Genomic DNA, 12,979 nt, shown 5'->3' with positions numbered 1-12,979 from the left:
TCCACCATGTTAGGGAAGATTTCGCTACCTGGGGGAGAGAGATCCGATCTCCCCAACGACCTGTGGACTGATCCCATTGATCCTCCAGAGCTTGCTGCAAAGGTCTCATCCGCAGCCTGGCGTGGGGAATCAGAAAAATGCAGGACGCCATGGAACCCAGCAGAGATGCTACCTGCCGAACTGACGGCCTCCGCATCTGCTGCATAAGCCTGCATTTTTTCTTCATTGAAGACAGTCTCTCCTCCGAAGGATACGCTCTTCCCACGCTTGTGTCCAGAACGGAGCCAAGGTAGTGGATGGACTGAGTAGGCCGCTGCACGGACTTCGCCATGTTGACGTGAAGGCCGAGAGCGTGCAACTGCCTTAGACAGATTTGGAAGTCTTTCTTCAATTGTTGCTGGGTTGGAGCCTTCAGTAACCAGTCGTCCAGGTACGGGTAGACGAAGAGACCCTGCTTGTGTAGGCAGGCCGCCACCACTGCCATACATTTGGTGAAGACTCGCGGGGCCGACTTGAGTCCGAATGGAAGCACTTTGTACTGGTAGTGCTTGTCTCCAACCACAAACCGCAGGTACCTGCGGTGATGCTTTGCTATTGGAATGTGAAAATACGCATCTTGGAGGTCCACCGAACACATCCAATCTCCGACTTGTAGATGTGGACATATTTGGTGAAGCGCCAACATACGGAACTTCTCCTTGACGATGACTTTGTTTAGGAGACGAAGGTCCAGAATCGGCCGAAACTTGTGCTCTTGATCTTTCTTGGGCACCAGGAAGTACCGGGAGTACACTCCTTTTCCGACCTGTGAAGGAGGAACCCTTTCTATGGCATGCTTTTGCAGAAGGGACCTCACTTCCTGCTTGAGTAGGTTTAGGTGGTGAGGACGGGACCTCTTTGGCGGGATGTCTCTGGGAAGCGCTCGAAAACGTAGCGCATATCCATGACGCAGTATATTCAGCACCCAGCGATCTTTTGTGATGCTGACCCACTCTGCTAGATGTTGCGACGCACTTCCTCCCACTGGAGTGGGCAACGGTCGTAGAGGAAGCCACAGCTCATGACTTTCCTCCTCTTGTGGCAGTGGAGGACTGTTGTTGGTGTCCACCTCTGCCTCTGCCAGACTTTCCGCCTCGAAACTGGGTTTTCCCTTGGGGTTTGCTCTGAGACCACTGAGGGGTTTGAACCCTCTGTTGAGGCCCCTTGCGTTGGGTGGGTCGAAAACGGCGCTTGAACTCCTTTTTCTTCTCCAAGCCCACGGCTTTGAGAGTGTCCAGCTCAGTTTTCATGCGCCCCATCTCCTCATCCGTGTGAGAGCCGAAGAGGGAGTTGCCAGAGAACGGGAGGTTTAAAATCCGTTGCTGTGCGTCTGGCTTGAGCCCTGTCAGACGCAACCAGGACGACCTCCTGGCGCAGACGCCGTGTGTATAAGAGTGGGCTGAGATTAGCGCACCATCCGCCGCTGTGCTAATCGACTGATTAGCCACCAGTGCCCCTTCAGTAACAATCTCCTCAAAGTCCTTTTGGTCCTCCTTGGGCAGCTTGGATTTGAAACGTTCCATCGAATCCCAGAGGGCCCTATCGTACCTGCCCAGAAGCGCTGCCGCGCTGGAGATCTTGAGGGCTGCCGCCGCCGAAGAGCAGGTCCTGCGTCCCCATGAGTCCTGGGTTCTGCTCTCCTTGTCTGGAGGGACGGAGGAGGAGGCCGACGCCGTCTGACCCTTCCTGGCAGCTGCCACTATGACGGAGTCCGCAGGTGGGTCTGTCTTTACAAAGACGGGGTCAGAGGTAGCTGGCTTGTATTTTTTTAGGATACGAGCCGGAACGGCTTTGACAGTCGCCGGGGTGAGAAAAGTGTCCATGACTGGTTCCATGATTCCTGGGACCAAAGGCAGCAGCGGACGAGAGGCAGACTTTTGGTGAAGTGTTTCAAAAATCACCGAGGTTGTGACTTGGGGGACTGACATCTCAATCCCCAGCTTCAGTGCTCCCCGCTGCAACACTTCCTGGTAGGTGTTGATGTCGTCTACGGGAGAGACCCTGGACACTGGGCTGTCCGTGAGCGTGGGAGAATAGTTTCTGATGGAGGACTTGGAGGACGAGGAAGAGGACGATGATGGAGTCCTTTTGCGCTTCCGGTGATGATCACGCGCCCTTGACACAGGTGAACGCTCCTCCCGTCTGGGGGAGCGCGATCTGCGTCGCCTGTAGTCCGGAGATCTCGGACGTGCTGGCCTGGGGGGACTAGATCTGTCCACAGCCGCCACCAGGCGTTGCAGCGGAGAATCATGCACTGGGCTGATGTATTCCCGCATCCTCCTTGTAGGCCCTGAGTCTAGCCAATGATGTGCTGGTAGTAGCCATCTGGGCGACAGAGTAACGGTCTGAGCCTGAGGAGAAGACCTACGGGGTTGAGCTGCAGGTTCTCGTGGCTTTGCTGGTCGTGGAGAGGCCTCTGAGTGGGAGGAGGAGTGGCGAGAAGCCGACTCTGTAACCAGGACCACCGACTTGTCTGAGGCCTGTCTCGACGTCGAGCGCGGTCTTGACGACGATCCGTGGTGTCCTCTCCTGTCTCGCTGGGACTCTCTCGACGTCGAACGCCGTTTCGACGTGGACCGGCGGCCATGTTCCGTGGGCGAAGCCTGCCGCCTCGACGTCGAGCGGCGATGTGAAGCCGACGACGGAGGCTCTCTCTCCCTCGACGCCGGACGCCGCGGGGACGCCGGCGGAGATGCTGCCACTCTCGACGTCGATACCGATGCCAACCTCGACGCCGAACGCCGCTTGGAGGACGACGGCGGAGGATCCTGCTGCTTCGACGTCGAACGTCGATGAAGCCTCGACGACGGTGGGGATGGTGCCCTCGACGACGGAGGGGTGACACTCCTCGACGCCGGTCGTCGCCTGGTTGACGACGGCGGAGGGTCCCTGCTCCTCGACGCCGATCGACGTCGAGATGTCGACGGCGGAGGGTCCCTGCTCCTCGACGCCGAACGCCGCTGGGTTGGCGACGGCGGAGGCTCTCTGCTCCTCGACGCCGATCGTCGCCGGGTTGACGACGGCGGAGGCTCTCTGCTCCTCGACGCCGATCGTCGCCTGGTTGACGACGGCGGAGGTTCCCTGCTTCTCGACGCCGATCGTCGCCGGGTTGACGACGGCGGAGGGGGGGTGTCTCTCGACGCCGAACGTCGCCGGGTTGACGACGGCGGAGAGGATCTGGATCTCGACGCCGCTCTGGATCTCGACGCCGATCGTCGCCGAGTTGACGATGGCGGTCTGGACTTCGACGTCGACGTCGTACCTGCTCTCGACGGCGAGCCCGCTGTCGAGAACTTCTTTTTCGAAATATGACCTACCGGAACATCTTTTCCCAGCGCCGAGCCCGACGCTGAGGCGGAAGGACGAGAGGACTTGCTTCTAGATGATTTTTTATGCCTCTTGGAGCCCTTCCTCACCGGAGATCGGCCTCTAGATGGTTGTGCCAGGCCATAAGCGCGACTTCGCTCTCTGTCCTTCAAAGTTCTTTTGGACAGGCCCTGGCAGTGAGGACATGTGCTGGAATCATGGTCCTCCGGCAGACACAGGATACAGACCCTGTGAGAGTCAGTCGCGGCCTTTTTCTTGCCACAGGCAGGGCAAGGATCGAAAAGAGAAGGCATTTTAAGTGGAAAAAATGCCCAAAAAAGCCTAAAAAAAAGGCAGCCTCTTACTGACTTAGCTGTGAAACGTCGAAGTAAGGGAAAAAGAATTGAAAAAATAGACAATATTTTCTGACAAACTCAGAAAAAAGTGGAGCTCTGTTGCCAGGATCCTTCCAGAAGGAGCCGGAAAGAACAACTGACCTAACTGTCACCCCTGAGGCATGATGGGAAGGTGGGGGTCAGGTGTGCCTTAAAGGCACGGTGTCAGTTTTTACTATACAGCTATGAGTTAGCTTTTCAGTCTTTTTAGACTGGGTATTTGCAATGCAGCCTGGGAGCTTCCTATGCTTTCAGTGTTTTCTAAGAATTTCTGCTGTTTTCTAAGCATTAAAACAGTTTCCAAACAAGTTATAATGTTGTTTCTCATGTTTATAATGCTATTTTTCTAATGTGTAGTGGAAATTCCTTACAGCATGATCCAGCTCTAGGGTGTTAGGGGCTGCATTTGCTTGTGTATACATATAGGTATATATGTATGGATATGTATATGTGGGGCACATATAATATACTGTTTCCGGGATCCCGCACATGGGCGGGAATATTCTAATGCTTATGACTATTGATGAGGATCCCCTGGAAGAGAACTCCAGTTCCACAGCACCAAGATGGTTTCACACAACACAGGAGTTTATATACCTAACTACTCCTTTCAATAAATCCACACTGATGCCAGTGTGGGCTTTATTCTACCATGTACGGAGAGGGAACCTCAGAGGTGCCCACCTGAAAACCTGTCAACCCTGGTGTGGTCTTTGACCGGCTGTAGGCAGCCAGACATGTTTCTGGACCACTAGGTAGAGATTCCCTGCTCTCTGGACCAGAAACAATGCACATCCTGGGCAGAGTTGTCACACCTCCTCCCCTAGGATGGACCAGAGCTCGAAGAGAGGAGCTGCAAAGGCCTGCCACCTTTGTAATGCGACCCCCAGCCTTCGCTGCTAGCAGCATAGGTCAGCTCCCGGTTTACACCCCCTCTTTGGGCGGGAAAACGTAAGAAGGCAGGGAGACGAGGTGAAGCACATCTTACAGTCCCCGCTATCTTGAAGAGGGGGAGACCTGCCCCCAATTTGGGCTAGGTCGATGCCCCCCTCCCACAGGAGGATGGCATAATAGAAGGTGTAGTCACCCCAGGTAAGTTGCACATTAGCTCTACTTGCTACTCCCCCAAAACACCCCTAAATCTAGTATTTAGGTGGCTCCCCAGACCTGGAAACTAGATCTGCAGCGACCTACGAAGAAACAAGATGAACCTGCAGGGAAGACTGAAGAAAACTGCCTTGGTCCCAACCCCACTAGCCTGTCTCCAGCGTTGAAGAACCTACGACCTGTCTTGCAGCCACCGACCTCTGAAATCCCTGGGAGGACTGCTGCTTTTAACAGACTCCAATCTACCGTAGACAGCGGACCTGTCCAGAAGAAAACAACTAAGGCTACGGATCCGCGACTCGTTGTCCACTCTGCATCGGACGCCCACGGCCGGAGTCTAAGTGGCCCAACTGCCCAGTGAAGTCACCCCAGCGACCAGGACTACGAATCCAGCGTTGCTGACCTCTTCTGACCCCCGCACAATGGCGCCTGCAGAGTGAATCTGAATCTTCCCCCCCCCCCCCCCCAAATAATCGCGACCGGCCAGGCAAGAAGGTATCAGACGTCAAAAGGCTTTGGTGAGCTCGACCACCGGTGGCCCTGTGACATTTAAAAACTGTTGCTAGTGTTCCGACTGGAACTTCCAGTTTGACACCTGCATCGGTTTCCGAAAAGAAGAAACTACATAGGATTGCATTGAGAGCCTGACGCTGTGTTTGCAACCTGCACCCGGCCGCCACAGGTGGTGTACGTTTGGTACTGCTTTGTTCCCCACCCCCGTGCTGGTCCTAACACCCAAAGCGAGGCCCCTGCAACAGTTCCACCTGTAAGCAGCGTGGCTCCAAGGACTCCCAGTCTCCATTGAAACGCACTAGGCGAACTCAGATTTTGATCTCGGCACTCAGCCGCCGTTGTGCCCCTGGTGGTGCAATATTAATACTTACCTTCTCCTTGCCCACTGCTGACCTTTGGTCCCAAAGACTGAACTTGCATACCTACCTGATTAAAAGCAAAACTGTTTTCCCCATAGGATAACATTAAACTACACTGAAAATATTCTGTGTCAATTTTTCAAAGTGCAAAGTACTTTTAATTAAAAACCTTCTGACTTTAAAACGGAGATCTTGGTCGAGTCATGTGTCCATTATTGATCACTATGGAGCAATAAATGTCTTACTCTTCTCTGTGTTAGGCTGTTTGCCCAGACTACCACTAATACCACTTTTGGGGAACCCCGGGAATCTGTGCATGGTATTACCACCTAGTGGTAATATAATACGCAGAGCCAGCTTCCTACAGCTAAAAAAGTGAATGTCTTCTGCATTAACTTCAAAGTAATTTTTTACTGTACTGCTTTCTATGCTACCTTCGGACTCCCACTTCGACGATGGGAAATGGAAGCATTTGACTCTATGAAAGATCCAATATGAAGAACCTTCAGAACTATCATATAAGATGATGTGCAAAATCAAGGTAGCAACATTTTTGCTTATCAGTAGTTTCAGATTTGATATTTAATCAAGCACATCCTGTGAACTATATTAGCAAGAGTACATGGAATTGTGCAAAAATGCCATGTTATCCAAACGATTAATATTAGTCTTTTGACCATATGTCAGCTCAATAACAGAGGTTAATGCACAAGTTACTACTTGCGTAACGATATATCTGTAAGAGACATTAGTTAGTGATACATTCCTTACCTTAGAATATTCCCCATGCGTCAGTCTGGATCCGGAAAGTAATCTGCTTAGAGGAACCCCTACGCGCCAGTAGGTGGCGCCATGCGGCTACGCGCCAGTCACTGGTGTCATGCACGCCGGGACGACGTCATGGAGGCTACTTAGGCGCCACCCATGCACGCTGACGTCAGTTCTGTACACAACTTTCCGCGCCGAAACGCAGTCATGCGAGAAACTGACCTTTGGTGCATAAAACTAGGGCCCTAAAAGCGGATGACCTTAATCCTAGTAATCAGGTCGCAGAACGGGGAGGATGGGTGGGGCGGTAAGGAATCGATCACTAACTAATGTCTCTTACAGATATATCGTTACACAAGTAGTAACTTGTGCATCTGAGAGAGACATGTTAGTGATAGATTCCTTACCTTAGAATAGATACCCCAGCAATACCAACCCCGGTGGAGGGTCTGCAGACAGGATTACACCAGAGAGTCACAAAGCACAGAACGGCCAAAGAAGCCGTCTCTCCGGACCCGACTGTCAAGGCAGTAGTGCTTGGTAAACGTGTGCAGCGAGGCCCACGCAGATGCCTGACAAATATCCTGCAAGGGGACACCGCGCCCCAAGGCAGTAGTGGCTGCAGTTGCCCTGGTCGAATGGCCACGCAGTCCCACAGGAGGCGCCTTCTTGGCCAAGGAGTAACAGGCTTTGATGCACAGAACGACCCACCGGGATATGGTCCGTTTGTGCACCGCCCGACCTCTTTTGGCGCCCACGAAGCCAACAAAGAGCTGATCATCCACCCGGAACTGCTGTGTACGCTGCAGATAGAATGCGAGCGCACGTTTTGGGTCCAGACGGTGGAGCCGCTCCTCTTCCCTTGAAGGATGTGGAGGCGGAAAAAAGGCGGGCAAAGTGATGGTCTGTCCGATGTGGAAGGGCCTGGCAACCTTTGGCAAGAAAGAAGAACGTGTCCTCAGAACCACCTTGTCCGGATGAGCAGAAAGGAAAGGAGTTTTGGAAGAAAGAGCCTGGAGCTCACTCACTCACTCTCCTGGCAGAGGTGATAGTTACCAGGAAAGCGGTCTTGAGAGTAAGAAGACGTAAGGGACATTTATGAAGGGGCTCAAAGGGAGCGCACATCAGAAAAGTCAAGACAAGATTCAAGTCCCACTGAGGCATTATGAAGGGCACAGGTGGGAACATATGCATAATGCCCTTAAAAAAAAGGTTAACAACTGGGGACGTAAAAAGAGAAGGCTGATCTGGAAGCCGTAGAAAGGCCGAGATGGCCGAAAGATAACCTTTAAGAGTGCCCTGAGCAGAGCCCTGCAGGACCAAAGAGAAGGAACAGAAGAACCTCAGAAAGGAGGGGCAGAAAGGGGATCCACAGTCTTAGCTGTGCACCATGCCACAAATCTGTTCCACCTACAGGCGTACACCGTTTTAGTGGAGTGACGGCTTGCTGCCAGGATGACATCACAGACTTCGGGAGGAAGATCGAAAGGTGTCAACTGGCGCCGCTCAATCTCCAAGCATGGAGGTGGAGGCTGGACATGTTCGGGTGGAGGACTGTGCCCTGCTGCTGCGACACAAGATCCTCCCGAAGAGGCAGCCGGATCGGGAGATCGATGCTCATACAGAGTAGCTCGGGATACCATACTCTTCGAGCCCAGTCCGGAGCCACAAGAATAACTTGGGCCCAGTCACGCCTGATATTCAGCACTGTGGGCAAAGTGGTATAGGCGGAAAGGCGTACAACAGACCGCCGCTCCACTCGAGACGAAAAGCGTCTCTGAGCGAGCGCCACCCTGGAAATTCCAACGCGCAGAACTGATGAGATTGCGCGTTCCCTTCGGTGGCGAATATATCGAACCAAGGCTCTCACCATCGCAGAAAGAGACCTTGCGCCACGTCCAAGTTCAGATGCCACTCGTGATCCACCATGCACCTGCGGCCAAGTTCGTCCGCCCTGGCGTTCAGAGAACCTGCCAGGTGTTGAACCACCAAGGTAATGCCTTGATGTTCCAGCCACGTCCAGAGGCGCAGAGCCTCCCGACATAGGGTCCACGACCCCACCCCGCCCTGTTTGTTGCAATACCACATGGTGGTTGTGTTGTCCATGAACACCTGCACTAAACTTCCCCGGATAGAGGGAAGGAATGCCTTCAGTGCAAGTTAGATCGCCCACAGCTCCAGGGGGTTGATATGGAGCCGGTACTCCGCCGGAGACCAGAGGCCTCTCGTCTCCGCCTCCCCAACCCGGGAGGGACGCATCCGTCACTACTGGGTGCTCCGGTTGGGGAAGGGAGAGGGATCTGCCATTGACCCAATCGCGATTTGTGAGCCACCACTGCAATTGCAGGATGCAGGAGGCCATCAGGCCCAGAAGCATGAGGGTTATCCTGACTGAAACCCGGGATAGAGGCTGAAAGAGCGGAACCATAGCGTGAATATCCCAGACAGGTGTGACTTCGGGCACATTGATGGAGAACCCCAGCAGATGCAGGAGGTCGGCCCTAGTCTGGAGGTGGGAGACAAATGCCTGGGGCGACCCCCGCCTTCAACAGCCAGTCGTCGAGGTAGGGGAAGACTGACACCCCTGACCTGCGCAGATGAGCTGCGACCACCGCCATCACTTTCGTGAACACCCGAGGGGTGCTGGTAAGGCCGAAGGGGAGCACGGCAAACAAAATGCTCCTGGCCTACGGTGCACCGCAGGTAACGCCGGTGGGCCGGCAGGACAGGAATGTGAAAATAAGCGTCCTGCAAGTCCAATGCTACCATCCAATCTCCAGGGTCCAGGGCAGACAGGACCTGCGCCAGAGTCAGCATCTTGAACTTCTCCTTCTGGAGGAAGCGATTGACGTCCCGGAGGTCCAAGATGGGGCGCAGGGGGACCAGAAAGTAGTGAGAATAGCAACCACTCCCTACTTCCTGATCGGGAACGTCCTCGATGGCCCCCTTGGCCAGGAGGGCCGTGACTTCCTGACGGAGAAGAGCCAAATGGTCCCCCGACATGCGGTGGCACCAAGGTGGCATGGCTGGAGGGGAGGACAGAAAGGGGAGCGCGTAACCTTGGCAGATTTTCTGCAGCACCCACTTGTCTGACGTAATCACGCGCCAGTGGTGGAGGTGAACCCTGCCACCCACTGGCGTGGGGTGCCCCCTGAAGCTCGGATTAGGAAGGTTTCGAGGCGGAAGCAGCAGAGGTGGAAGTGGACTGCCCCACACGCTGGTTAACAGACCCGCCCCTGCGGAACCCACATCCGTGGCCTCACTGAGGCTGGTTCTGCACAGGCTTGCTGGAAGAGCGCGCCTGGGTACCCCTGCCCTGGCCACGAAAGGAACGAAACCCCGTCATGGCAGGAGTTTGAGAAAAGACCCAAAGACCTGGCCGTGGCACGAGTCTTTAAAGCGCTCCAGGGCATTGTCAGCCTCATCACCAAAGAGGCGGGAGCCATCGAAGGGCATGTCCATGAGCGAGCTCTGGACATCGGGTGATTAGCCAGTGGAATGCAACCAGGCATGGCGCCGCAACGCCACAGTCGTGGAACGCGCCCTGCCCAGCGAATCAGCGGTGTCCAAACCACACCTGATGGCAAACTTCGCCACATCCTTGTCCTCTGCAATCGCTTGGGAAAGGACAGCCTTGACCTCCTCAGAGCACTGAGGCAAAACCTCCGCCACCGAATCCCACACTGCGTGGGAATAACGGCCCAATAAGCAGGCGGTATTAACCGATCTCAACCCCAAACTGGCTGAGGAGAACAACCTCTTGCCATATTGGGCCAGCCTCTTAGAGTCCTTGTCCGGCGGAGCCTAGGGAAAGGCACTCTCCGATGTAGAGGCCTGAATGACCAGGCTCTCAGGTGTGGGGTGCATGGTCAATAAGGCGGGATCGAAGCCGGGAGCGGCGTCAGGAGCGGCGCCGGCCGGGGCCGAACTGGAACCCCATCCCAATGAGGATCCCAGGTCAGAATGAAATGGTCCGAGAACTGAGGCAGGGGCGGAATAAACTGCACCCAGTGCGGCACTTGTGGCGGAGCCAGGGGTGGCGCTGGGGCCGGAGCCAAGGGCAGCGCCAGGGCCGTGGCCAAGGGCAGCGCCAGGGCCGGAGCCAGCGGCGTTACACCTTGCGGCGCCGAAGCCGAGGGCGCTGGATCCAGTGGCTCTGGGGCTGGAGCCGGAGCCGCAGAGTCAACAGGATCTGGACACGGGGCCAGCAGGCACACCGGCGGGAGCCCGAGGCCTAAACAGGCGGTCCACGGCAGCAAGAAACTCTTGCCGCTGTTCGGGAGCCGCCGACGGACCCGGGTATAGCGCGTAGGCCGCGGGACTCCCAGGCTCCAGAGGAGTTGCAGGGGCAGAGCACCTATCCCCCACGTCCACCTCTGGGGAGCGACGGGGGGACGAAGAACACGCTTCTTCGACTACTACTTATGGCGTCGCTTACCAGAATCTGAAGGTGAAGACAGAGTCCGAGGAGCGACGGCTGCGGTCCCGCGAACGGCCCCTAGACCCGAAGCAGCAGCGAGAGGAGTGCCGGACCTCCAGTAACTTCCGTCGCCACTCCCGCAATGCCTTCGGGGCCATGGCACGGCAGTCCCGGGAGTCGTGGTCGGTCTCCAGGCAGTAGAGGCAGACATCATGGGGGTCCGCCACCGACATATTACGGTGGCGCGACCCCCAAGACTTAAAGCCGGGCATCCCTACGTGCACCAGGAGACAAGAGGAGAAGACAAAAATTCTCAAAAAGTGGTCAAAAATTGACCGAGGTACGTGCTCAATCCGGATCTGCGCTTTCGACGCGGAAAAAGAAAGCACTGACGTCAGCGTGCATGGGTGGTGCCTAAGTAGCCTCGGTGACTTTGTCCCGGCGTGCACGACGCCAGTGAAGGGTGCGGAGAAGCATGGCGCCACCTACTGGCGCACAGGGGTACTGCTAAGCAGAAAACTTTCCGGATCCAGACTGACGCCTGGGGAATATTCTAAGGTAAGGAATTTATCACTAACGTTTCTCTTTCAGATATCCAGTATATAATATTCTTTGACATGAAAATCAGTCAACAAGTTATTCAAACCCAAGTTTATGCAGTGAATTTATTTACCCTAATCTTTCTACAGTCATTCTGATCTTGGAACCGAAAATTAATTGTTGTTGAAACCCCCATCTTCACTAAACTTTATAAGATTGGAGCACTACATCAGGGAGTTCAGCCGATGAAGTATTTGACCCTAGGCAATGGAAATATTTTTTGCAACCAGTAAATATTTATTAAAACAGATTCCAGGATCTCTTATATGGGTGGAAAATTTCAAAATGTAACAATATGAATTAAGATTCTGAGAAGTGCCACTCACTGGGAAACTTAATTCCCTTCTCATGGTGACCAGAAAAGGCTGTGACAGCATAGTAATGTATTCGGTAACAAGGGGTATGCCAAGTTGAGTAAAACTAATAAAAACACATTACTGGCATACAAGAAGGTAACAAGCAATATCAAGTTCAGGAAAAATGGCCATGTATGGATACAAAATTAACAATAGTTCAATAACAAAAAATATAGAACTTGAAAGTTTTGCCATTTCTAAATTAAGCCATAATCATCACAAATTGTTGAAAGTTTGGTGTAAATATGTAACAATCTTGGCTGCAACCAATACTAGTTAACAATATGGTACCTGCTCAGTTTTCTGCTGCACATCCTCTTTGAGCTGATCTCTTTCGGCTATTAGAGATTCTTGCATCAGATGCAAATCAGGTTTGTCTTCAGTAACAGCTACTACTACCATTTCCAGATTCTGGAGCGGATTCACAACTTCAGAGTTTTCATCTTCAGTTTTTAGAGCAGTTCCGCTGGCTTTTAAATCCTCTTTCAGCTGCTGTATCTCAGAAGAAGCCCTCTCTTGTAGATTAGTTTCCTGAAAAACATAATACTATATTTCGTAGGTTTCACATGCAGCTCTTCCACAGTTAAAACAATCTTTATTGAATAAAATTAATTAAAAGTCACAAAATTAAAATTATTGCTTTTATAAATTCATGCATAGCTTTGAAATTAAATGTTATTCTAAAATACAGTTGCATTTGAAAACTTAAGGAAAAAGCAATAATATTAAAGAAACTGCTGGGCCAAAGAAAGAAGAAAGAGGAGAACCTCAGAAAGAGGGGCGGAAAGAGGATCCACAGCCTTTGCTGTGCACCATGGCACAAATTTCTTCCACCTACAGGCGTATACCGTTTTAGTGGAGGGACGCCTGGCTGCCAGAATCACATCGCAGACTTCAGGAGGCAAGTCAAATGGCATCAACTGTCGCCGCTCAATCTCCACGCATGAAGGTGGAGACTGGACAGGTTTGGGTGGAGGACCGTCCCCTGCTGCTGCAACAGAAGGTCCTCCTGAAGAGGTAGTCGTATCGGGGGATCGATTGACAGACTGAGTAGCTCGAGATACCAGTACCTTCGTGCCCAATCCGGAGCCACCAGGATGACTTGGGCCCGGTCGC

The 12,979-nt window shown here is 53.3% G+C and overlaps 1 protein-coding gene across 2 annotated transcripts in view; it reads right to left on the bottom strand.

The window, feature by feature from the left end:
- The window catches only part of CENPE (centromere protein E), a 1,911,253-nt gene that overhangs the window by 1,418,035 nt on the left and 480,239 nt on the right, over positions 1 to 12,979 (bottom strand). For both annotated transcript variants that reach the window (XM_085641421.1, XM_085641422.1), the window contains exon 30: positions 12,155 to 12,394. In XM_085641421.1, the coding sequence (XP_085497547.1) occupies positions 12,155 to 12,394 (240 nt within the window). The remainder of the gene's footprint in view (positions 1 to 12,154; positions 12,395 to 12,979) is intronic.

Source organism: Triturus cristatus, chromosome 2_2 (genome assembly GCF_964204655.1).
Source record: "Triturus cristatus chromosome 2_2, aTriCri1.1, whole genome shotgun sequence".
Taxonomy (NCBI): Eukaryota; Metazoa; Chordata; class Amphibia; order Caudata; family Salamandridae; genus Triturus; species Triturus cristatus.
This window is presented reverse-complemented; position numbering and strand designations above follow the sequence as displayed.